General features: G+C 40.2%; 2 protein-coding genes across 6 annotated transcripts in view; both read left to right on the plus strand.

Annotated features, from left to right (window-relative positions):
• The first annotated feature begins 14,254 nt into the window (after nt 1–14,254).
• LOC123505340 lies at nt 14,255–16,240 on the plus strand. The gene is made up of 2 exons (XM_045256548.1): nt 14,255–15,296; nt 15,481–16,240. Exons 1-2 carry the CDS (start codon nt 14,571–14,573, stop codon nt 15,847–15,849), a joined length of 1,095 nt encoding a protein of 364 aa, XP_045112483.1. The 5' UTR covers nt 14,255–14,570; the 3' UTR covers nt 15,850–16,240.
• Nucleotides 16,241–17,510: 1,270 nt separating this feature from the next.
• Nucleotides 17,511–27,623, plus strand: part of LOC123505341 (guanine nucleotide-binding protein G(q) subunit alpha-like) — a 13,338-nt gene continuing 3,225 nt past the window's right edge. The window contains exons 1-7 of one of the 5 annotated variants that reach the window (XM_045256550.1): nt 17,512–17,796; nt 18,480–18,620; nt 19,828–19,946; nt 21,214–21,313; nt 25,004–25,245; nt 25,508–25,700; nt 25,926–26,121. In XM_045256550.1, coding sequence (XP_045112485.1) covers nt 17,794–17,796; nt 18,480–18,620; nt 19,828–19,946; nt 21,214–21,313; nt 25,004–25,245; nt 25,508–25,700; nt 25,926–26,121 — 994 coding nt within the window. In that variant the 5' untranslated portion in view covers nt 17,512–17,793. Of the gene's footprint in view, nt 17,797–18,479; nt 18,621–19,827; nt 19,947–21,213; nt 21,314–25,000; nt 25,246–25,507; nt 25,701–25,925; nt 26,122–27,623 lie in introns of all 5 variants that reach the window. The other 4 variants (XM_045256549.1, XM_045256551.1, XM_045256552.1 and 1 more) reach the window with 4 other exon arrangements.

Consider the following 27,623-nt stretch of genomic DNA (forward strand, 5'->3'; position numbering starts at 1 on the left):
GAATTGAGTTTTTCAGGAATTCCAGATGGTACATGGGGATTGTGTGGAACCTCCAAGTGGTACTTGCCCAGGAAAAGTTTGGGAAACACTGATGTAGAGAGAGGCAATTCTATATGAAGATAAATTCTGACACCACAACCATAACCAGTGCATGAATGATCTATCCATAAACTTTTTTTTTTTTTTTATGTAAAATGGACAATCGGCCAAGGACAACAAGAAATGTGTTAAAGAAATAGGCCCACTGAGGTGCTGGTCCATAAAAAGTGAAAAGGAAAGGGGACTCTGGCTGGTATAGGAGGCTTTATCTCTCTCTCTCTCTCTCTCTCTCTCTCTCTCTCTCTCTCTCTCTCTCTCTCTCTCTCTCTCTCTCTCTCTCTCTCTCTCTCTCTCTCTCTCTCTCTCTCTCTCTCTCTCTCTCTCTCTCTCTCTCTCTCTCTCTCTCTCTCAGAGATATACATTAATTAATATTTCTTCTCTCTCTCTCTCTCTAAGAGATATACATTAATTAATATCTCTCTCTCTCTCTCTCTCTCTCTCTCTCTCTCTCTCTCTCTCTCTCTCTCTCTCTCTCTCTTTTTTTTTTTTTTTATTTAAACATAATTTATACAGAAGAACATGTACCCAAAGGCGCACTGTCGTGTGCTACCTATTCTAAGGGTACTACAATCTATTTCTCTACAATATTTACAAAACTTAAAAATAGAAAATATACAAGATGGTCAGCATGTAAATGGAGCACTGTTCTTTTCACTTCACTAGCACTATTCACGCACTGCACTACACTGAGTGTCACGTCACAAAGAGTGTCAGAGGAGTTGGCAGTGTCTGTCTCCACTTATGTGCCATCAGTTTGACACTGTGTGTGTTCATCTCCTGGACGTGAGGCACCGCGGCCGTGAACAAGTTCCACATCCTGGAGACGCGTCCTGCGAAGGTGCGTTGATGCTGACACCCGTGGGATCGCGGCACCTCTACGGCGTCACCACCATTGAGCACCGTTCTCGTGCTCCGTGCGGTGACTCTCAGAGGATGACGCAGCCCTGCCAGATGTGGCACTCTTTGCACCTGTGCCTTATGGAACACTACGATTGCCGCCACATCTCTGCGGTGTTCCAGTGAATCAAGGGGACGCTCAGGCTCTGGGTGAGGTGGTATTGCAGCATCTACTAGCCGTATGGCGCGGCGTTGGATGCTGTCCAGTCTCCTTCTGTGTGTGGCGGCACAGGACATCCAGGAGAGAGCTGCGTACTCAAGGTGGGGCCGCACCTGTGCCTTGTACAGCAGCAGTCTCCCTTCCTGTCGAGGAAACTGGCGATCCTTCTGAGAGCGGAGATCCTGTGAGAGGCTTTCTTGGCAATGGTTTGACATGGCTGTCAAACCTCAGCCCTCGATCCACCTCCACTCCAAGTATCTTGACGTCATCTTGGGTGGGAGCAGCAGCGCCAAAGACAACTTTCCTGCCATTGCTGCCATGGCGGCTGGGGACCGAGAGACAACCATTGCCTGTGTCTTCTCCGGCGCGAATGTCACTTGCCAGCGAGCACCCCACTCCTTTATCACTCGTAGCTGCTGATTGATGGCCTCAGCAGCCCGCCCACTGTCCTGGCGTGGATAGGTATAGGAGAGGGTGCAGTCATCAGCATAGGCCTTGACTCCTGGCAGTAGCTGGAGAAGATCATCCACGTAGATATTCCACAGGAGTGGGCCAAGAATTGAACCCTGTGGCACTGATGCCTCCACAGGCAGGGACTCAGATGTTTGCCCGTTGACAACCACCTTGAGGCTTCTGTCCTGCAGGTAATTTCCCAGGAGTCGTAGCAAGCCACCCTGGATGCCTTTAGCACGAAGCTTTTCCAGTAATCCGTTGTGCCATACTTTATCAAAAGCTCCAGCTATGTCCAAAGCAACCACTATAGTGTCCTTGCCGTCGTCGAGGGCGTCCTGCCACTGCCTGGTGAGAAGCATCATTAGGTCGGAGGTTGACCTTCCAGGTCTGAACCCAAACTGTTGGTCTGAGAGGAGGGCATTGTCCTTGAGATGGCTACACACCACCTCTGCCACGACCCTCTCAAACACTTTACCCACCACTGACAACAGGGATATGGGTCTGTAGTTTTTTGGGTCCGTCCTGGAGCTTTTTGTGTACAGGAACTACTCGAGCCTCCTTCCACACTGAAGGCCAGACGTTTTCCCGTACACAAGTTGTGAACTTGGGTGAGAGGGGCAGCCAGTTCCTGGGAGCATCGCTTCAGCAGGTGCGGGCTGATGTCATCAGGGCCGGTAGCTTTCTGTGTGTCCAGCCCCGCAATAATCGCTTCACCTGCTGATGCGTCACCTCCACCATGGTGACAGTCTTCTCACATTGCTGGACCAGCTGAGGCGGTGGCTGCTGTGGATTCCCCACCTTCATTTTTCCAGCAAACAAGGAAGCCAGCAACTGTGCCCTCTCCTTACTGCTGGTGGCGACAGTACCGTCCTGCTTGCTGAGGGAGGGATGGATTCTTGGTGGCCAGTTCCTGTTTGTCCTTAACAAGGGACCACCAAGTTTTGTTTCCTACGCCAGTGCCACACAGTTTCCGGCGCAGGCTTTCCTCCCACTTTTTTAAGGCCCACTTGCTGGTTACCACCATCCTCCTGCATGCAGCCCTATGCAAGTCCTTGTTGCGCCGAGTCGGGTTCCTCTTGTAGCGGAGCCAGGCAGCATACTTTGCCTCAGCAGCAACACGGCAACGGTAGCCAAACCATGGCTGATCCGTCGGTCTGGTGGTGTATTCCCTGTGTGGGACGTGGCGTCTCTGGAGGGCGAGAAGGTGAGAGGTGAGTGCAAGTGCTTCACTCTCTGCTCCTCCCTGTAGCAGAGTGGCCCATGGGGTGTGGGTCAGGTCGCGGCGCAGGGAAGCCCAGTCTGCTTTGTTCCACAGCCAGATGGTGCGGGTGGTGGCCTCGTCCCGAGCCACGCCCACTTCCAGCTGTGTCAGTACAGCGTGATGATCAGAGCTGCCCACGAGCCCCAGCTGATGACACTGAAGCTTGTCCTCCTGGTAGTCTGAGATGACAGGGTCTAATGTCCCTCCTCGTTCATGTGTGGGAAGGTGACATGATCTGTCAGACCCTGCACCTCAGGAGATTCTCGTAGGCGTCTCTTTCCAGGTGGTGATTGAGATCCCCCACAATCAGCACGTGGCTGCAGCTGTGTGCCATCATCAGGTTGTCTAAAGTCTCAGTCAGGTACAGGAGTGAGTCAGGCCCTTGTCGCGGGGGGCGATACAGGGCACACAGTAAGAGGGCTGAGCGGTCTGCCAGCGTTACTCGGAAGTACATCATCTCCATCAGTGGAGGCGTGTCTATGTCGAGTAGCTGGGCCTGCATTCCTTCCTTGAAGCAGACAGCCACTCCACCTCCTGTTCGCTCCTGTCGGTCCCTCCTCACCCAGTGGGTGAAGCCCTGCATCCTGCCATACGTGGGCTCCACCTCACTGTTCAGCCATGTCTCTGTCACCACAACAACGTCTGCATTGTGTCGTTGCACACAGTTGTGGTATAAGTCTGCAAGGTTAGTCCGGAGACCACGGACGTTGCTAGAGACGACCTTTAGTTGGCGACTCTCAAGCTCTCTCTCTCTCTCTCTCTCTCTCTCTCTCTCTCTCTCTCTCTCTCTCTCTCTCTCTCTCTCTCTCTCTCTCTCTCTCTCTCTAAGAGATAACATAACATAACATAACATAAATAATAGGATAACAAAGGGCCACCAGGGCCCATCTAGGTTATCCTGTATCAGTCGCACAGCAACCTCGTCATCAGTACTTAAAGATACACTTACAAGTACACAATACATTATATACTAATTCTAAATATTTGGCCCATTAACAGGGCTAAGTCCTGCAGCGAATTCCTCTACAATCTGTGATCCCCATACATGGGGATCATGTCTTGTTTAACTATAGTAAATTTCTTATAAAAACTATCATGCAGCACTATACATAATTATAAATCTAATAAATTTAAGTGCTTATCTAATCTGTTTTTAAACATTGTCAAACTAGTGCTATTTACAACCCTCTCTGGCAATGCATTCCAGAAGTCTACCACCCTATGACTAAAGAAATATTTTCTTATATCTAACCTGCAGCCTTGCTTTCTAATCTTCCTGCCATGATTTCTAGTCCTACTTCCCTCCTCTAAGGTAAAGAAAGATCTCACATCTATGTAGTTTGTATCTGAGAACATTTTAAATATGCATTAATTAATATTTCTCTCTCTCTCTCTCTCTCTCTCTCTCTCTCTCTCTCTCTCTCTCTCTCTCTCTCTCTCTCTCTCTCTCTCTCTCTCTCTCTCTCTCTCTCTCTCTCTCTCTCTCTCTCTCTCTCTCTCTCTCTCTCTCTCTCTCTCTCTCCTAAGTCTTGAGTGAAAAATGTATGTTTAGCAAGTGCATGTAGTTTTGTGTGAAGGAAGAGAGTTGTCTTTAGAGAGCAGGCTGTGTCTGTTCCCATGTGTTGTGAGATACAAAGGGAAATATTCAGTGAGGTCACAGCCAGCTTTAACCCATTAGTGCCCGACCATAGATCCCGTTTGAATTTTTTTGTGAAATTTTGTACAAATGATGTCTATGGCATTAGGAATGCAAATAAAAAAGAAATTTGTGAAAAGCCCATTCGGAAATGAGCGAAACAAGCACGTCCTTTAAAGTACGCATGGGCACTGTCCTTGAATAAGCCTGTAAAATGAAACTTTGTATGAAACCTAAAAGGAAATGCTAGAAATTTATATATGTAATGAAATATAGTAAACCTCAGTAATCCAACGTAGGAAAATAACAATATCAACATTTTTACTTTTTTCCTTTATTTATCACTGTAATATTTCTTCAGCTTAGATTGAAATCTAACAAAATTGCATGGAAGCATGTAAGGAAAATACTAGCATTGCAATGCACCTGAAAAAGGCATGTCCTTTATTGACAAAAAAAAAAATAGTTTCAACTAGACTTGTTATCACTGATGATAGGCCTCAAAGCAGTCTGGATGCAGTTCCACATTGCATCTGCGACACCTGTAGAAGGTCCAGTTTTTGCAGTGCTTGCAGACGTTTTTTCTTTCAGGAGTCTTTGTCACAATGTGGTTTCCACTGTCCCTCCTGACGTCTGCCAGGGTACTGGGGGAGAGGGCTGGGAGTGTGTGGATATGACTGGTGTTGCTCTCACCATGGAGCATTATTGTCATTTCCACACACGGTCGAATAAAGCTCAAGAGAGGCATCTTTTCATTGTCTTTGATGCCCATCACCATTCCCATCTTACAATACAGACGCCAGGCCTGGACAAAAGAGACGTTCAGAAACCAATTGCGCAGCACCCAGTACCACTTCCAATTGCGGGCTGTGATGGCGCAGCATGACACTTTCCAAAGAAATGGGTAAATCCGCAACCCCTCTCCTTGTGTTCTGGCGTACGGGGTTTGATGACGATGGTCCAGGAACCACCATCATGTTATCGAGAACGGCTTCATCCTGTGCCACCTTCATTGTTCCCATCTGATCCTTTTTCTCTGTCCAGGCCTCTATTTTATCGTCAGAGTTGTAGGTGTGATGGGTTTCCAGCTCCAGCTGCTGTTTCATCAGCCATCTTCCCACATGATTTGGATATTTTGGTCCACTTTCCTTGTTGTCATCACTGTCTTCATCACTGACAGTGTTGTCTTCATTAGGAGGGAGAAGGACAATGTTAGTCGATCTAATGGGTGGATTTTACTCTAACATTGAGAGTACTTGTTCCACTGCCAATCCAAGTTTCCTGGAAGAAAAAAAAAATATATATATATATATATATATATATATATATATATATATATATATATATATATATATATATATATATATATATATATGTATTATTCTGTTACATTTTTTCTGATTTATTAGATATCTTTTGTCTTCTAACTGCCGTAACATTTCACCAGAGATATAATAATAATAATAGTAATAATAATAATAATAATAATAATAATAATAATAATGATAATAATAATAATTATAATAATGATAATTAACAATTTTATTGTTTAATTAATAGTGTAACATAATCATAGCAACAGTGGCATGGATCTAGTTGTATAGATTTGTATTTGTTGCAAACTAGTTGTAGTTGAAGCCTAGTATAGCCTATTTCCTTTCCTTATTTCAATAATCTTATCTTAGACGTAATAGTTATCACCAATAATGTGTCATTATTGGTATATCTAAAGAAAGCAAGACACAAAACCATAAAAATATCAGTGAAATAAGTAAATACTACACAGAATATACATATGTTCGAATTTACACAACTTCTTAGGGACAGTGCCCACGCGTACTTTAAAGCACGTCCAATATTCAGTTTATTCACTATGTATAACAAGATTATGTAAATATTTTGAAAAAAATGTTTTTACACGGACAATCTTACACCTTAAAAGATATTTCTAAGAAATAAAACATACTGGAAAGTGCATGTGCTTACCTCGTTTTGTAGACAAGATTCTTGCGACCACAGCCACCTTCCATCTTTCACTATACTGTCCTTCAGCGTAGGGTTCCCTTGAGTTCAGGGTTGCCAGACACTACACATAACATAAATAATAGGATAACAAAGGGCCACCAGGGCCCATCTAGGTTATCCTGTATCTGTCGCACAGCGACCTCGTCATCAGTACTTAAAGATACACTTACAAGTACACAATACATTATATACTAATTCTAAATATTTGGCCCATTAACAGGGCTAAGTCCTGCAGCGAAATCCTCTACAATTTGTGGTCCCCATACATGGGGATCATGTCTTATTTAACTATAGTAAATTTCTTATAAAAACTATCATGCAGTGCTATACATAATTATAAATCTAATAAATTTAAGTGCTTATCTAATCTGTTTTTAAACATTGTCAAACTAGTGCTATTTACAACCATCTCTGGCAATGCATTCCAGAAGTCTACCACTCTATGACTAAAGAAATATTTTCTTATATCTAACCTGCAGCCTTGCTTTCTAATCTTCCTGCCATGATTTCTAGTCCTATTTCCCTCCTCTAAGGTAAAGAAAGATCTCACATCTATGTAGTTTGTATCTGAAAACATTTTAAATAACTCTATCATATCCCTCTTATACATCTCCTCTCAAATGAAAACATGTTTAATTCCTTTAATCTATCTCTATACTCCAGGCGCTTTAATGCTGGTATCATCCTAGTTGCTCTTCTCTGAACTGCTTCTAACATGTTGATATCCTGCCTATAGTGGGGTGACCAGGCCTGTATGCAATACTCTAAATGGGGCCTAACATAGGAATTATATAAGCTACGCACCACTTCCTTACTTTTATAACTAACATTTCTATTTATAAAACCCAGGATCCTATTTGCCCTATTTCTTGCTTCTAAACATTGCTTTGAAAATTTCATAGTCCTGTCTATCACTACTCCTAAATCCTTTCCTTCCTCTACTGCCTCTAGCCAACATCCCTCCATCTCATAGTTAAAGTTTGTGTTGTCTTTACCTAAATGCATAACCTGACACTTTTAGAATTAAACTCCATCTGCCACCTGTCTGCCCATGCTATCAGCCTGTCCAGGTCTCGTTGTATTCTGTAATTGTCCTTTTCACCCTGTACTGCACATGCTATCTTAGTATCATCTGCAAACTTTGATACTTTGCTACTAATTCCTATATCTAAATCGTTAATGTACACCAAGAAAAGAAGAGGTCCTAGCACTGATCCTTGGGGTACCCACTAACCACTTCCTTCCACTCAGACATTGCCCCATTTAATACTACTCTCTGTTTCCTATCAGAAAGCCATTCACTAATCCAATCAACTAACCTACCCCCTATCCCATGTAGTCTCAATTTGTACACTAGCCTCCTATGCGGTACCTTATCAAATGCCTTGCTAAAATCTAGATATATAACATCTATGCTATTTCCATCATCTAACTCCTTGGTAATATATTCTAAGATATCGAGCAAATTTGTAAGACAGGACCTCCCTGATCTAAAGCCATGTTGGGTATCTCTAATTAATCTATTCTCATTTAAATGCTCCCAAATACTACCCTTAATGATTTTCTCTAGTATCTTACATACTATACTAGTTAAACTGATCGGTCTATAATTATTCGCATCATCCTTCCTACCTTTTTAAATATTGGAGTAACATTAGCTAACTTCCAGTCCTGAGGTATCTCAGCAAACCTAAGTGATCTTTCAAAGATTAACTTAAGTGCTTCAGAAATACTGTCTACACCCTCCTAAGTACTCTGGCATGTAGCTCATCAGGACCACTGGCTTTCCTATCGTCTAGTTCAAGAATAAATTTCCTAATAATTCCCGGTTTTATATCAATATTTTCTAAAGCTCTTAAACTACTCGTCGCACTGTTTGTAACAGGATTTCCTATTCTTTCCCTAGTAAATACTGAAGAAAATTGTTCATTCAATAATTCTACTATGTCTTCATTTTGATCCACTACTACACCATCTTTTCTGAGTGGTCCAATCCTATCCTTATTTCTTTTATCACTGACCTTGTAATAACTATATAATTTTTTATAATTTTTTTTATAATTTTTTTTTTTTTTTAAAAAGGACAGACCTGCTTTAAAAAAAGGACATTTGCCTCCAAAAAAGGACAGCACAACAAAAAGTGTGTGTGTATATATATATATATATATATATATATATATATATATATATATATATATATATATATATATATATATATATATATGTGTGTGTGTGTGTGTGTGTGTGTGTGTGTGTTTAAGGTATGTGTTTAAAAGTGTATAACAGCAGAGAGAGAGAGAGAGAGAACTTGCAGGGTTATATGAAATTTAACAACATTTAGGCTAGACTGGGAGGCTGGGAGTGGGAGCGCTTTTTTAAGGGAGTTGCCGGTTGCTTATTATAGTTACCAGTCTGCGATCCCACAGAAAAATCATAAGTTTATAATATGCTCGATTTATTTTCATATAACACAAGAACAAATATGATAAAACAATAAAAGATAGGAAGTTGCAGAAACAAATTTATTGACTGCGTGTTTGAAGGTTTGACCGGATCCGTGGTTCACAATGAATAAACAAATAAATAAATAAGTTTTGCTGAAAAAAGGACAGAAAAGGACAGATTTTGACTGTCCTTTTTTACAAGAAAACTTAAGGACAAACAGGCTAAAAAAAGGACAGACTGTCCTTAAAAGGACAAACATGGCAACCCTGCTTGAGTTCTCGTTTTCTTTGATGTGCATTAGGGGAAGCACAAGTCTCCGTTTGTTTGTGAAACAAATTGTATTCTCTTATCTTTATTCCGAACGGTGTGAGACATAAAAACAAGAACACTATTCACGTCCTTTAAAGTACCCGTGGGCACTAATGGGTTAATGATAAGTTCACAGCACCCCCTGAACCAATACCATTAGACCTCATTGGGAGTAATCATAATTTTGGCAGGTATATATCTACTGCCTTCTCCATATAAAACCCACCTTTCACTTTTATTATACAAGTAAGGTGTGACTGCTAGTAGGTAAAGGTAAACTATAATGGTCATTATGATAATAGTAATGCGTTTACTATATTTGGTAATGTGAAGTCTACCTAGAGGTATGGATACTTGCTTTTTGTTATCATCTTCCTTTGTCCTCTCATTTCTTATTCAGTCATTCTACCCTGAACCAGAGTACTGTAACTGGACCTGACTGTGAAACCATATTGTTTTGATCTCAGACGGAGATAAAGTTGTTGTTGTTGTGAAGATTCGCCAATCCCAAGGATTGGCATGGGCCTTTACTGCCTTGGTGGCGGCCCATAAGTGTTTGCTTTCATTCTGCGTTTATAATAGGTGATCATCGTTGCTCTGTTGCCCGTGAGAGTCTTGACGGAGATAAAAAAAAAAAAAAAAAATAGCATATAACTATAATATATAAAGCAGACTGACATCCCCAGAGTATATTGAATTGCCAATAGTGAATATCAATTCTGTCAGTGACAAACTTTTCAATATTGTTATATAAAAATCATGAATTATTAGAAGTAAAGATGACACAGCTTGTATGGTATATTTATTTGCTGATTTACAAAGAAAAAAAGTGTGTTGGCATTTGTAAATATTAATGAAAATATAGCTACTTGAGTACATTAATCATCATCTAATAGATGAGTTTCATGGTATTTTTTCATCATGCAATAGAGAGAGAGAGAGAGAGAGAGAGAGAGAGTGTGTGTGTGAATTAGTTTCCATATCATGTTTAAAGGTACAATAGAAGTTGCTACATGGTCGTAAAGGAAACCTATATCAAACTAGATTGTATTAAAAAAAAAAAGTTTGAAGAATGGCTTAGAAAGTGTGCGCCTGTGGTGAAGTGCGTTCGATAGGCGTGGAAGATTGGCCAACAGTCGTTGAAGGTGGCCCTGATTATACGTTTGTATGTGAGCCACAGTGTGGTGTAACATGAAAGCGACGCGTTCTTTGTGTTTGTATGTATGTGTGTGACCATTTCCCCTTTGACATGGGCCTTCCCTCCGCGTGTGACAGGAAATAGCGTTAGAATAAGAACATACACGTACACAAAGACGTCAGCAGTGAGGCGAACACGTAGGTCGCCTGGTTGTTTTGAGATGGCATCCACATGAAACATGAGGTGGAAGTCGCATCCACCTTGATTTCATCTCAAGATAAAAGTAAATCCGGAAAAATCAAAATAATGATAACAATAACATAACGAAGAAGAAAAAAAGCTGAAGAAGCCATCCGTCCTACCGTAAACGTTTGCTAGGTCTTTTTTTGTGTCGATGACCTTTCATGATTGCGAGTGAAGACACTAATGTATAGTTGCAACACATTTCACTCGCCTGCAGTAGCTAAATGTGTGCATCGGTATTTTTTTTTCTCTCTCTCTGCTTCTTTCTTTTTAATTCAGAATTTCATCTGTTTTATTACTTTACCTTACTTTCATCTATTTACTATATTACAGCGAGTGAACTGTATTTTACAAACGTAAGTGATATGATTCAATATTATTTCCGCCAATGGCGCATGGTTTAGATAGTTTACACGCTTATCTACTATAATGTATCACGTCAATAAATATATTCATTGGCAAGAACCATTGTTGGTGAACGAGATTGTTGCTGATGGTTTCTGAAGTCTTCGGGGAAACGTTTTCGCTGTCCTCTTCTTCCAATTTTCTCCTCCCTAGGCAGAGCTGCCCTTGCCTACACGCATAACATGCACAGTACGTAGAGCTCCGCCATCCATAGGGGGACCCATTTTGCTCGCGACAACAATAAACTTATCAGTCAATCAATCAATTACCATAATTTGCACACATGCACAAAGGATGCGCATTTGCGCTGCCGTGAGTTATAATATTTATTTTTGTTGATACTAATAAAGGTTGTTTATATTGAATGACATTTTAGTGTACTGTTTTTCTGTACCTAATATACATTTGGGTTTGGGTAGGGCTGGGGGAGACGTCCTCGATTTATTTATTTATTTTTTTTTTTTTTTTTTCGCTTAGGGCCCCATTTTGGTCAGGGACAACCCTGTCTCTAGATAATATTTTACTTTTACTATTCATCTAGAAAGACTTTTTTTTTTTTTTTTTTTTTTTTTTTTTAGGTTTCTTTATCTCCATTGTGGCAAATAGCTATATGAAGAGATCATGTTTTCATTGCCATTAGTCACCTTATGTTGACTATAGTGTGTTAGTGTGACGGCTTCCAGGCATGGATGCATGGTGACAGACTGTTGTGGCTCTGACAATCATGGTTCATTGTACTGTTTTTCATACAGTACTTAAGACTATCATAATTGTGTTATGCAGATGCGTATATTATCTATCAATTTGTTTACCATGAAATATAGTGATTTGCACTAATTGGTGATAAGATTCTAATTGCAATTTGGAGCTATAGTAAAAAAAAAAAAAACGAATATTTACAACATTTATGACGTTATTGTGACGGGACTACAATGGAGTAAACAGGGGCCTGGGGGCTGGCATTCCAGTCCTAAGAATGTTCTATATATCTGTCATACGGTCCCTTATTGATTATGCCGCCCCTGTTTTAATACAGTTTAGTGCCACCCAACTCCGTCCCCTGGAGCTTGTTCAGAATGAAGCCATGCGGATAATCTTGGGATGCCCCAGGACTGCACGGATTGAAGTCCTCAGAGCTGAACTGCACCTGCCGAGTATTAAGTGTTGGATACAGGAAATTACTTGTCGCACAATTAGTCGGATGCTATGCACGGGCTCTGACTCTCTAAAGGGATCACTGATCCCCTGTATCGTGATCCTCGCACTCCTACAACACAATACTTCAGGAAGATCATGGGGGTACTGACAAGTGTAGGTGTAGCCGAGGCCTGTATACTAACGTTGTTATGTCACCGCTACAACCCGCCTGGAACCCTCACCGTGTCAGTATTGATATTCACTCTCTGCATCAGCCCAAGAGGGACTGGCTCCCTCATGTGCTGCAAGACATGTTCATGACTAAATTGTCCAAATACCCACACGTTCAGGCTATTCATGTTTATTGTGATGGGTCAGTCAATGACAGCAGGTCTGGATGTAGGCTGTTCATCCGTGACTACATCTCTGCCAATCTCTACAATGACACTGAGGTTTCCAGGCGGCTCCCTTTACACATGTCTTCCACAAGAGCAGAACTGTATGCTGTACTGGAGGCGCTCCGCATTAAGGCGCCTCTCCATAAGAATGTATATTTCTTTATTGACAGTCAGGCTGCATTGTATGCCCTTCAATCCACCTCTCCCATGGACTGTGATCTAGTTGATAAGTGTCTTGATTTCATCCACGCCCTAGAAGGTGCTGGTGCCACGGGATACCCTCTCATGTGGGTATCCCGTTAAATGAAAAAGCGGACCCCCTTGCTCAGTGTGCCCTACAAGATGACACAGTAGACCCTGGCACTGAGTACACTCTGGGTTATGTTAAGAGTAGTATTAAGGACTTTGTACAAAGTAGCATTAGTGATCAGTTGGAGTTTTGTTGCCATAGGGGCAGTAGCACTAGTCTTCACTATGCACGTGTCTCCCAGAGCTGTGATTACACCTACAGGAGACAACACTGCATCACATGACAGGGTGGCAGTGAGGCTCAGATTAGGCTACAAATACTTTTGGGAAGTCAGTGCTTCTCCTGGTGTGTGCTGTGTGCTGTGTGCTGCACCAAGGGGACACACTCTGCCTCACTATATCATGAAATGTCCTCTCATTGCTAAATTTAGGCCACAAGGTCAACATGATTTGTACAACCTCATTGACCATCTCCTAGACTCAATCACTCTCAGGGATATACTCAGGGAATGTCCTCAGTTTGCTCCCAGACTGTAGGATGTGTATGCAATAAGGTGTGAAATATCTGTACTTATTTATTGAAATACTTGTATTCTTGTTATGTATACTGTTATATTTTTTATACTTTAACCTTAAGTCTTTGCCCAGGGGGTGGGTGTCAAGGTCCATCCTCCTCCTTTGTTGTATTTATTTATTAATTCAACAATAAATGTATCAATCAATCAAGTTCGCTGTGCAGTACGTGTCGCCCCGTTGCGGAGAGATTCGAAAGGCACAATACTATATCGCCTCTGATTGACACATTTTCAATAGCTAGGTATATATATAGGGTGAAATAATATACTTGACGTTCTATAGATTAACAATGCCATACAATCTCTCACCAAAAAAACAAACGTCATGATCAACTGAACGTAAAACTAAAATGACTGCCGGCATGTGCGGATACGAGTATAAAGGTTCCGAAAGCCACTGCAAGCCTTAATGTGCCCATTCATCCAGTTTAAAGAATTACACATTCTAAGTAAAAATAAAGTGTGGCAATCTAGCGAATGTAGTTAAACATTTACAAGATTCCACTTCTTTAGAAAGAAATCCCGCCCAAACACGGCAGTCATTCTTCGCCATTTAACACTTACACACACACACACACACACACACACACACACACACACACACAGAGAGAGAGAGAGAGTCTGTGTAGTTTTTACCGTCATCTGTATACATCTCTATATACTTCACAGCACACTTCCAAACAAATATACTAGCATCAAAAAAGGTCTTTTTCTATTACCAAGAAACCCCGTACTCGTGAACTTCACTCTAATTGTGCGTCACAACTCTTTGTTCAGCAGTGACTCATATCCTGAGGTTACTAGGTGTGTCCCTTGCTTCTACCTTTCATCGGCAGTCTATCTCCAGAACACAGAAGCAATAGTACTGCGTTGCGCCACCGGCTCAAGGCGCTGGCGTTCTTCGTCTTTTGTTTTGATAGATATCTAAATTAGGAATATTTTTGGAAATCATACATCCTAAAGGACCTACAATATTGGTCGTAACATTTTATGAGATATTGGGTATGACATATTTGTTGTTCTCGAGAGCAATGTTCCGAGATATTACTAAATAGGACGGATAAAAAAGATAAAAAAAAAAAAAGTGATCGCTGTAGTCTACAACATCGTGTTACACCAAGTTATCGGAGCAGTGTCAAGATGGCAGGGTCGTGGCAGGTAGTGTTCTTCGTACTTGTCTTAACATGTGACTGTGCAACGATTAGAAATGTGCTTGCATTAGAGCCTAAGGAGACTCTTACCCGAACCAGGATCAAGAGTGAAGCACAAAACTGCCATGTGTTAGAGGTGAAAGATAGGACAGGCCATCATAATATATTAGATACCAAAACTGCGGAGACTTCATTCATTTTCTATATACTACCTCAGCCAGGCTTCAACGGCTTGGTGTTTCGGGCGAAGGTGAACAACAAAATTAGTCCTGGATCTTGGAAATACTTTAAAGAAAGTCTCTTTGTAAGCAGCTCTCGAATGGAAATAGACTGGACTCATCCGATGTGGATTCCTGTCGAGATTAATTACTTCAAAACAGAGGTTTCATTCGGACCAGACCGACACGCACTAAAGGTGAAGGTGGGCAAAAGTGTAGATAAAAACCTCATCACTCGCTGGTGGAGAACTCACAGCTATGAAGGATTCGCTGTTGAGGCCGAGGGACCCGTAAAGATCCTCTTTAATTGCAATCCGTCGAGTGCCAAGGCTGAATCTGTTATCGACACTGAAGGGCAGGCTCATACTGTTCTGATAGCTTCGCTGTGCGGCTGCTTCCTGCTGGTGGTGGGGTCCGCAACTCTTTACTTTCTCATTATGAGACGCTCTCCTCTATTGCAAGACTACCCGGGCAACACGCCAACGTCTCTCACACTAGTAAGTTTATTTTATTTATTTATTTTTTTTTTTTGTACGTGTAGATATGAGAGAGAGAGAGAGAGAGAGAGAGAGAGAGAGAGAGAGAGAGAGAGAGAGAGAGAGAGAAGTGGGAGAAGGGAAACGGGAAGAATTTTGTATTATGCCACTGAATCTCACACTCCTCTGTTATTTCCGATGGCAGCTTCGAGGACGCCCAACCAGGAAGAATGAAAGCAGTGAAAATATCTACGAGTCTATACAAGAAAGCACTTTGAAAAATCTTCGTCAAAACCTGACTGCAGGCAAACTTTCCTCCAGCCCGAGGGACCCGTGCAGCACGACAACTACAATGGACCGATGCAGCGGAGGTTTAGCTGAACGTAATGACAGCATGAAAGTTTCATTGGACTCCATTGCTCAAATGCCGGATACCGCTCAAGACGCGCTGACTTTCTCTCTTCTGGAAGAAAAGGAAGCGTTGCGGGATTATTTTGGTCTTGACTCTCCAGTCGAGAGTCACTACGTAGAAATGCATGGCATCGTCAGCCGCACCTCCAGCCTCAGCAAATAGCTATCCTTCCATAACTGTTTGCCAGAGAACATGAATGTGTAGCGAGTACTATATGCACCATGGAGAGCTTGTCTCTCAAATATGAACAACCTGCGAGGCAGGAGGCTGCTCACACTTGTTGTGGTCTTCTCCATGTACAGTATACTGAGGAAGTATACTTTGTTACTATTGTTTTGTTTGGTGAGGTAATTATGGTGATAATACTCAACTGTTTCACGCTGACTTCAGCAACAAAAGTGCCCCATTGACTCGTATAGCGAGTATTTATATCTACTGCCATTGTATTCTGTCAGGTAAAAATAATAGTTTTGAGGGGCATTTGACATGATTTTTGCGTATCTAATGCAAGGTTTGCATAATCATTGCCTTGTCGTAAATATGCTTGTTATTTTGATAAAGTTTATATATATATATATATATATATATATATATATATATATATATATATATATATATATATATATATATATATATATATATATATATATATATATATATATATATATATATATATATATATATATATATATATATATATATATATATATATATATATATATATATATATATATATATATATATATATATATATATATATATATATATATATATATATATATATATATATATATATATATATATATATATATATATATATATATATATATATACACACACACACACACACACATATATATATATATATATATATATATATATATATATATATATATATATATATATATATATATATATATATATATATATATATATATATATATATATCAACATCGTCATTTCCGTATTGCCATCATTGTCAGCATCAACAGCAACATCTTTATCAGTAACAACATCTCCATTACTATTATTAACTCCATAATCTACATTATTATCATCATCACAATCATCAGGATCCATCATCGTCAGCAGTGATATTATCAGGAGCAACATCTTCGTTATTACCATCAACACTGTTATCTTCATTACTATCATCGTTATCATTATCATCATCATCATCATCATCATCATCACCATCATCATCATCATCAACACCATCATGATCATCATCGTCATCATCGCCATCGTTATTGAGTTAAAGAGGCAGTAGACTCCACTCCCAAGGGCTGCCTGAAAACCTTGTCTGTTCTGAACATTTGCATGTGTCGATCAATGTCTACCTGACACTGTTGGTCTTACAGTGTTAGTGGACTGATTTATCTAAAAAGATAAATAAATAAAAGGAACTAATGAAGATATTGCTACTATTCTTGTGTTTTGTTTGCTTGTACCCTCGAAACCAATGTAATTCAATAAACAAATAGATAAATAATATGTATTAGAAATGCTATTCATGATTTTTATTGCTGCTTTACCTTTTCTTACTTATTCTTCTATAAGAGAGGAACTGACCAAGGGCAACAAAAATTGTGATTAAAAAAAAGACCTACAGAGATGCATTCCCCGAAAGCTTCACCTTTTCCGAAAAGGCATTTTCTTTTGTTGACCATGAAACAAACATACAGACGAATAAACCTGACCTTGCATTACTTCAAGACTGTCCCACTAGCACACTTTTTTCTGAAACACGTATGTCTCATCTCCATTAATAGCTGAATACTACATGGAGGTACCCTCTGGCAACTAGTCACATCCTTTTTCTCTTATCTCGCTCCGTGGGGTGTGCCGTACTGGTAGCACCCGTGGCAGGCACTCATCTGCTCACCCTCTAAGACTCGGTTTTGAGGTTTCATTCCCGTTCATTATAAACGCCACCTCTCCGTGGTCATGGCTATAGGGAATGATTACCCGTGCCGCTGCTAAAAAGGTGAGAGTCATTAGGACGAGCATGACAGAGGCAGGTGCGAGGAAGCACTGCCCGAGAGGAAGACGACTGTGGACCTCAGCAGCTCTTGAAGACACTGCCGTTACTACCAGCCAGCAGCTATGGTAAGAGAGAGAGAGAGAGAGAGAGAGAGAGAGAGGGGGAAATATAGGACTTGCATGGTGTGTGTTAGATAGAAGATTTAGGTGTGATGAGCAGAACTCTTAGGCGGTGGCAATGTATGACTAAATGAAGCATGACTTAATGATCTTTCATAATAAGTCTAGCTGAATAATTTTCCACTGGTATTTTATGCAATATTGATGCTATTTTTTTTTTTTTTATACCATGTGTTTGTAGAATGTTGGAACTCATGTACACTCAGTTATATAACAAGCTTCAGATTGACTTTATAATCAGATGCGGGGGAGTAAGCCATTATCTCGTCGGTTTCTTAATCTCCCCCCGTCCCTTCATTCCATGCATGCATAAATCTCACGTTATGTGTAGTTGTTACTAAATATTATTTTCATGAAAAATATATAGTTATGTGGATGGAATACTTAACTTTGCATTCCATAGATAACACGTCGGAATTGCAGCAAAGACAACCGTGTTTTGGTTTTGACAGCCTTTGTTAAGGTTCACCTTGAGCGAGAACTGACAAACACAATATAAGTATAGTAACTAGGGTCATGTAATCGGACATCAAAATAACTTCCATGTATTTTCTTTCATTGATAAGACGGAAGCTAGCTGTTCTGTTTCAATATAATAGATTTTAGTAATTTTATTTTTGTTTTCTTAGCCCGAGAATTACAATGGCCCGCCCAGACCGTCGTTCCTTCAGAGGGCGTGGGGAGTTGTGTGCAGCCTCGTGGAGTACTTGAGATGGTGCCTCGCATGGCAGCCTCCTGAAGCATCACTAGACGACACTACCTTTGACAAAGTGAGCTTCCTAAAACTCCGACTCTGTCTGTTTAACTTAACTTTGTAATCAAACTCCCCTTCTTCATCCCCATCTTTACTTCTGAAGCACGGCATCAGTAAAGTATAGGTTCAACTAGTATCACTAGTGTTCTTTCTTCCGCTATCTTTACATGCTTCTTGACAGGAGATTTAAGATAGAATCTTTAAGTGAATCATCGAGATGGGAATGTCCTACTCTTCTATACTGAATATCCTCTATCTGTCCTTTATTACTATATATATTTCGCAACTCGTCTTTAGCTAACAAATTACATCAAGGTAGGCGTTCTGATTTGTCTCCACCAGTTTTTCTCTCCCTCCACCCCTGCCCCACCCTCCATTTCTCCCGAAGGCTAACTCTGTGCACGGTTTTATCCGTCAATGTATATGGAGTATGCCTCACATGTATTTTTTGGCTGGCGGCACGTAGTAGAAGAGGGTGTTACTCTCATACCGCTCTTCTAGACAAGATTGAATCAATAGCTTTTCATTTTATCAACTCCTCTACTCTATATATAATGACTGTCTTCAGTCTCACTCTCATGGTCACAATGTTGAATTCCTTATTATCTTTCACGCTAACTATTCTTTTGATCTTACTAACTGCCACTTCTCGCTTTCCATGACCTCACTGCACAAGACTCTCTACTTTCTATTAACCTTATTAGTTCAACAACTAACCACTGTTCTCAATTGTTCATCTTTTTCTCTGGTAAACTCTGGAACTCCCTGGCTGCACTTTTTTTTCCCTCCTTTCTATGACTATGTCAAAAAGGCGGGTTTTTGTATATTATCCTTGCCTTGGCCGGTGCCTTTATTTCACAAATAGATAAACGATCATATATATATATATATATATATATATATATATATATATATATATATATATATATATATATATATATATATATATATACATCCTCCACAATAAAAGAAGACTGATCTAAGGGTCAAAATGTAAATGAAAAATAACTACTACTTAGATTATATTATATGCTATAAGATAATTTCAGGAGTAAAGCCAATTTAATGCTGGAAATGTCTTATTATGTGTATTCTTCAAGTATTTCAAGGCTCAGGAAAAGGGCAAGTAGCAAGATTTAATATTCTATTTTATTTACGAGGAATGAAATGTTTAAGATTATGGTCAATATGAAAGCACTGCACCTTGGCTGGAATGCTTTCAGTGCAACACGGTGGAAGCGAGGCTGTTGGTGTTGGGGGCAGCCGATACTGGCAAATCAACGTTCATGAAGCAAATGAGATATGTCTTCGGCGACACCTTTCCTGTCAGTGAGAGGCGAAGGTAAGCACTGGCGGCCGTGGTCACCTGTATTCACCTATGTTAACCCTATATATTGTGACTAGAAGACCACAACATATATGGTTAACAACAGGAGTGCATGGTGGAAACACTGCAATGACGCTAACAACCTAAATAACATGCAGTGTATGTTTAAAGTGGTACTTAACAACCGCAGTACTGGTAGTTACCTATATACATTTTCGTTACGGATAAACAAAACAAAAAAAAATGTAATTTGCTAACTGTTTATTATAAGGCTTTGACTGAGTGCATTGTACACACCATTCAAGTACATACAGCGAACCGGGGAGGATGGAGAGAAGTTAGGCGAGGTTCCCGCTATACACACTTTTCACATTAATTTCTCATGAATATAGCAAAACACAGCATATGTGTATAGAATGTTTCGTCTTAGAATTACTTGAACTATCAAATCCTTGGAGAGGAGACACCCTGTATAGCAAGAGTACTGCTCACGTTATCTCTTCTTTTCTTTTCTGGGCGCCACTGCGCATGTGACCTATATATTAGCAAAGATATATCTTGAATATACTAGAGGGCTGTGTCATGTATTGTCACATCTCTTGTCTTCAGCGGTCTTATTTGTTTCATTTCATGGATATCAAAATAGACAAGACGACATGTCCTCTTATAACCTAGTCATTGATATCTGATTGATTTCTAGAGGCCTTTTTTTTTATGTTATGGCCTATAGCGCCTGTAGGCATACTTTAAGAGTATATGTGGGAAGCACTGTTCAGCTTGTGTCCATTAGTAGCGCAGGCAATTTTATTTATAGTGGTACCCATATTGGGGCCCATATCACCACCCAGGCGCATCTTTGGTGTAACAACCTAGAACTTGGGTATCATGGTGACATGTAGGTAACTTTAAACCACTCGACAAATGACAGCTTCAAAGCAATATGTGGTGGGATACGAGCCTACGCGTGGACTTCTGTCCGATCCCGCGCACGCTCACCACCTTATCCCCTACGTCACCGCTTAAATACACACATCTAGATAGAGATGTCATTCATGTTTTTTTTTTTTTTCTTCTCTCTCTCTCTCTCTCTCTCTCTCTCTCTCTCTCTCTCTCTCTCTCTCTCTCTCTCTGGGTGCACTGCTACGTGTATGCCTAAATAGGCCTCACGACCTTACTATTCAAAACTTTTTTTTTTCCTTATATGACTCTCCACTCTTACCCTTAAAGAATAAATCCTGGCAGGTTTTTGTATAAAGCTAAATAAGAGCCCTGTTACCCATAGACACCTGCCTTACATTCGTCAAAACCTGTTGGAGAGCGTGCACAAGCTGGTGGTGGCCATGGATGTACTCGGTGTTCCTTACTCTACCGCAGCTGCACAGTGTGTGTGTGTGTGTGTGTGTGTGTGTGTGTGTGTGTGTAGAAAATTCGGCTCAAATTTGTGCTAAATATTTAAGTTTTATTGTATTTAATTAAATTCAGATGCGTGTGTGTGTGTGTGTGTGTGTGTGTGTGTGTGTGTGTGTGTGTGTTTCACTGTTTGATCTGCTGCAGTCTCTGACGAGACAGCCAGACGTTACCCTACGGAACGAGCTCAGAGCTCATTATTTCCGATCTTCGGATAGGCCTGAGACCAGGCACACACCCCATACCGGGACAACAAGGTCACAACTCCTCGATTTACATCCCGTACCTACTCACTCCTAGGTACGGGAAATTTAAAAGAAAAATGGGACCCAAAATAAACAACGCCTCGGAGTCCCCCCTCTGGGGAGGGGACCAAAAATGTCCCCAGGTCGGACACCTCTCCTGTTGAAGACCACAAATGCCTTGACACCTCCCTGAACTTTTTCTACATTAACTTCTGCAACATTCGCAGTCTTAGATCTAATTTTCAATCTGTGGAACACCACCTCTCCTCTACTAAACCTCATCATCTTTTCCTCCCCGAAACACAGCTTTCTGAGGCAACTGACAGTAGCCCCCTTCTCTGTTCCCTCCTACTTTCTCTATTCTCATTTTCATTCCAAAGCTGGATGTTGCGTCTATGTACGCAATGACTTAACTTACTCTCGTGCCCACGCTCTTGAGTCTTCCGAATTTTCCACAATCTGGCTACGACTTAACAGTCACTCTCAAACTAAATTCATCTGTGCTGTTTATCTCTCCCCTAACTCTTCTGACTATAGTAATTTCTTCGACTACTTAACTTCTAAAGTGGAGCACATTCTGTCCCTCTACCCTTTCGCTGAGATTTCCATTCTTGGAGATTTCAATGTTCACCACCAGCTTTGGCTTTCCTCTCCTTCACTGACCACCCTGGTGAACTAGCCTTCAACTTTGCTATCCTCCATGACCTAGAGCAACTGGTGCAACACCCTACTCGTATTCCTGACCGTCTTGGAGACACGCCCAACATTCTTGATCTCTTCCTCACCTCTAACCCTTCTGCTTATGCTGTCACCCTTTCATCTCCGTTGGGCTCCTCCGATCACAATCTCATTTCTGTATCTTGTCCTATTTTCCTAATCCCTCCGCAGGATCCCCAAAGCGAAGGTGCCTCTGGCGTTTTGCCTCTGCCAGTTGGGGGGACCTGAGGAGGTATTATGCTGATTTTCCTGGAATGATTATTGCTTCCGTGTCAGAGACCCATCTCTTTGTGCTGAACGCATAACAGAGGTGTTAGTATCTGGCATGGAGGCGTACATTCCTCATTCTTTTCTCAACCTAAACCTTCTAAACCTTGGTTTAACTCAGCCTGTTCTCGTGCTATACATGATAGAGGTTGCCCACAAAAGGTACTTGAGCCTTCCATCTCCTGAATCTCATGCACTTTATATCTCTGCCCGGAATCATGCCAAGTCTGTTCTTCAACTTGCCAAACACTCTTTCATAAATAGGAAATGTCAAAATCTTTCAAACTCAAACTCTCCTCGTGACTTCTGGCATCTAGCCAAAAACATCTCAAATAACTTCACTTCTTCATCTTTCCTCCTTTATTTCATCCTGATGGCACCACTGCCATCTCTTCTGTCTCTAAAGCTGAACTCTTTTCTCAAACCTTTGCTCACAACTCCACCTTGGACGATTCTGGGCTTGTCCCTCCTCTCCTCCTCCCTCTGACTATTTCATGTCTACAATCAAAATTCTTCGTAATGATGTTTTCCATGCCCTTGCTGGCCTAAACCCTCGGAAGGCTTATGGACCTGATGGGGTCCCTCCTATTGTTCTCAAAAACTGTGCTTCTGTGCTTGCACCTTGCCTGGCCAAACTCTTCCAACTTTGTCTATCGACTTCTACCTTTCCTTCCTGCTGGAAGTTCGCCTACATTCAGCCTGTTCCTAAAAGGGTGACCGTTCTAACCCCTCAAACTACCGTCCTATAGCTTTAATCTCTTGCTTGTCTAAAGTTTTTGAATCTATCCTGAATAGGAAGATTCTCAAACATCTGTCACTTCACAATCTTCTGTCTGATCGCCAGTATGGCTTCCGTCAAGGTCGCTCTACTGGTGATCTTCTGGCTTTCCTTACTGAGTCTTGGTCATCCTCTTTTAGAGATTTCGGTGAAACTTTTGCTGTTGCGTTAGACATATCAAAAGCTTTTGATAGAGTCTGGCATAAAGCTTTGATTTCAAAACTGCCCTCTTACGGCTTCTATCCTTCTCTCTGCAACTTTATCTCATGTTTCCTTTCCGACCGCTCTATTGCTGCTGTGGTAGACGGCTACTGTTCTTCTCCTAAACCTATTAATAGTGGTGTTCCTCAGGGTTCTGTCCTGTCACCCACTCTCTTTCTATTATTCATTAATGACCTTCTTAACCAAACTTCTTGCCCTATCCACTCCTACGCTGATGATACCACCCTACATCTTTCCACGTTCTTTCAGAGACGTCCAACCCTTCAGGAAATTAACAGATCACGCGGGGACGCCACGGAACGCCTGACTTCCGATCTTTCTAAAATTTCCGATTGGGGCAGAGAAAATCTAGTAGTTTTCAATGCCTCAAAAACTCAATTCCTCCATCTATCAACTCGACACAACCTTCCAGACAACTATCCCCTCTTCTTCAATGACACTCAACTGTCTCCTCTTCCACAATGAATATCCTCGGTCTGTCCTTTGCTCATAATCTTAACTGGAAACTTCACATCTCATCTCTTGCTAAAACAGCTTCTATGAAGTTAGGTGTTCTGAGGCGTCTCCGCCAGTTTTCTCGCCCTCCAACTGCTTACTCTGTATAAGGGCCTTATCCGTCCCTGTATGGAGTACTCTTCGCATGTTTGGGGGTTCCAGTCACACAGCTTTGCTTGATAGGGTGGAATCGAAAGCTCTTCGTCTCATCAACTCCCTCCTCTGACTAACTGTCTTCAGTCTCTTTCTCACCGCCGAAATGTTGCATCCCTTTCTATATTTTATCGCTATTTTCATGGTAACTGTTCTACTGATCTTGCTAACTGCATGCCTCCCCTCCTCCTGCGGCCACGCTGCACAAGGCTTTCTTCTTCCTCTCATCCCTATTCTGTCCAACTCTCTAATGCAAGAGTTAACCAGTACGCTCAATCATTCATCCCTTTCACTGGTAAACTCTGGAACTCCCTCCCTGCATCTGTATTTCCAAATTCCTACAACTTGTCTTCTTTTAAGAGGGAGGTATCGAGGCATTTGCTCGCCTAATTCTGGCTGATGGTTTTGGCACTTTTTGTACTCTTTGGAGAGCCAGCGCTCAAGTGGGCTTTTTTCTAACTTTCTTTTTTTTTTTTTTGCCCTTGGCTGACCCTCTTCCCTACGTAAAAAAAAAAAAAAAAAAAAAAAAAGGTGAACAGGGCTACACGTGAAAGGAGATACACCCAAATATCTCCAACCGGCCGGGAATCGAAATTCTCTGGCTTGTGAAGCCAGCGTTCTAACCACTGAGCTACCGTGTGTGTGTGTGTGTGTGCGTGTGTGTGTGTGTGTGTGTCAATATTATTTTCAAGAAAAAAAAAAAAAACGAGATATGGCTACGTGGAAGAGATTTAATTCCTTGTTTACATAACACATCTGCTGAACCCACTCCTCGCTCTTCTCCGCAGGACGCTGCAGAAAGGTTTGTGGACATGACGGCGCTAGAGGCGTTCTTCGGCGATGACTCTCCGATGGACCTGACCTTGGTGGAGGAGACACAGACGCTTTGGGAAGACGAGGGTGTACAGGAGGTGTTTCGCCGCGGTAATGAGTACCACCTGATGACCAACGCCGACCACTTCATAACCAGCGCTGCCAGAATCCTCCACTACGATTATCTTCCCACCATTGACGACATCTTACGGATGAGGTGAGCGGCGCCCACAATGTGTGAGCACAGGTTCGAGGTTCATTGCTTCAAAACCAGAAAGTGTCACTTTTTGATTTTGTTTATTGACATTTTCTGAATTTCTTTCGTGTATCAACGTCTCTCTCTCTCTCTCTCTCTCTCTCTCTCTCTCTCTCTCTCTCTCTCTCTCTCTCTCTCTCTCTCTCTCTCTCTCTCATTGCGATGATTAACTTCTTTCCTGGAATCGCAAGCAATCTCTTAATTTCGCCTCTTTTCCCTGCAGGTACCCAACACAATGCTCCGTCACTACCACCTACGATGTGGGTGAAATGCGAATGACGGTGCATGACATGGGTGGGGAGCGGTCTGCTCGTGGAGAGTGGGTGGGGCACTTCTCACGCCCCACTGCTATTCTCTTCCTTGCCTCCCTCGCCGAGTATGACCAGCAAGTGGAGGAGGCCGAGCGGGAGGGTGAGGTGTGCATGTCGTTTCTTTTCTCTCGCTCCTTTTTGACATTGGACTATATTTTGATACACCTCGGTACCGCACCTCCAATACTTCCATTATTTGAAGTAACACGGTTTTATAAGGGTTTTCGGATGGTGTGTGTGTGTGTGTGTGTGTGTGTGTGTGTGTGTGTGTGTGTGTGTTCCCCACTTTCTTCTGTCACTACCACCAATACCAACCAACCAATCCTGCAGGCTGCCCTCACACACACTTCGTCCTCCCTCCATCAGATTAAGAACAGAGTGCAGGAGAGCCTGGATATCTTTGACGTTGTTCTGAAGTACCCGCCCTTCCATAACTCACCCGTCATTCTTCTTCTCAACAAGTCAGACATCTTCAAGAAAAAAATCATCTACCACTCCCTCGCACACTACTTCCCCCAGTATGACGGTGAGTGGACATTGCAGATTTGAGTTGGGTATCTATACGTTTGTCCAAGGTGCAATCATGAAAATGTGGTCTATAGTACTTCATATAGTGATGAAATGTGTGCAATGGCTATGAATATATTTGTGATGGTGAGCGGAAAGAAAGTTTTTTTTTACTTACTTATTTTATCTACTTATTTATTTATTTTCTTTCGTTTATTTTGCGTGGACAGGGAAAAAAAAACTATTCATGCCAACCAAAACAGGGTGTAAGAAGAAATATATTATTATTGTCACTTCTAAAGTTAAAATATATCATTATTTATTTTGCCTTTTGGGAGTAAATATTGTAACGAAAGGCTTTTTACTCTTCATGGAAATGCTCTGGTTTTCCATGATAGTGTTCTCAAAGAATCATTCGAAAGTGGATTTTGATGCCATGACATCGACTACATATTCCATTTTTTTTATATTTCCTAAAAGAATATATAACATCAAAATCAGCCATTCTTTACGTTTGCAGGTAGTCATTAGTTAAAACTCAACATTTACGTTAATTTCTCATTAAATACTAATCTACAAGCTAGAGATGTGTGCTGTGGGAGATGTGTTGTTATACTCAGTCATCTGTGCGACCGTGGTGAATTTTAACCATGGTATATCTGCACCGGTAAGTCACTGATATCAGCCTCTCTCTCTCTCTCTCTCTCTCTCTCTCTCTCTCTCTCTCTCTCTCTATATATATATATATATATATATATATATATATATATATATATATATATATATATATATATATATATATATATATATATATATATATATATATATATATATATATATATATATATATATATATATATATATATATATATATATATATATATATATATATATATATATATATATATATATATATATATATATATATATATATATATATATATATATATATATATATATATATATATATATATATATATATATATATATATATATATATATATATATATATATATATATATATATATATATATATATATATATATATATATATATATATATATATATATATATATATATATATATATATATATATATATATATATATATATATATATATATATATATATATATATATATATATATATATATATATATATATATATATATATATATATATATATATATATATATATATATATATATATATATATATATATATATATATATATATATATATATATATATATATATATATATGTATATATATATATATATATATATATATATATATATATATATATATATATATATATATATATATATATATATATATATATATATATATATATATATATATATATATATATATATATATATATATATATATATATATATATATATATATATATATATATATATATATATATATATATATATATATATATATATATATATATATATATATATATATATATATATATATATATATATATATATATATATATATATATATATATA

Source organism: Portunus trituberculatus, chromosome 18 (genome assembly GCF_017591435.1).
Source record: "Portunus trituberculatus isolate SZX2019 chromosome 18, ASM1759143v1, whole genome shotgun sequence".
Classification (NCBI taxonomy): Eukaryota; Metazoa; Arthropoda; class Malacostraca; order Decapoda; family Portunidae; genus Portunus; species Portunus trituberculatus.

Coding starts and splice junctions, on each gene's coding strand:
- LOC123505340 (XM_045256548.1), top strand. CDS start 14,571: ATGGCAGGGTCGTGGCAGGTAGTGTTCTTCGTACTTGTCTTAACATGT. Junction 15,297..15,480: donor CGCCAACGTCTCTCACACTA/GTAAGTTTATTT, acceptor TTCCGATGGCAG/CTTCGAGGACGCCCAACCAG.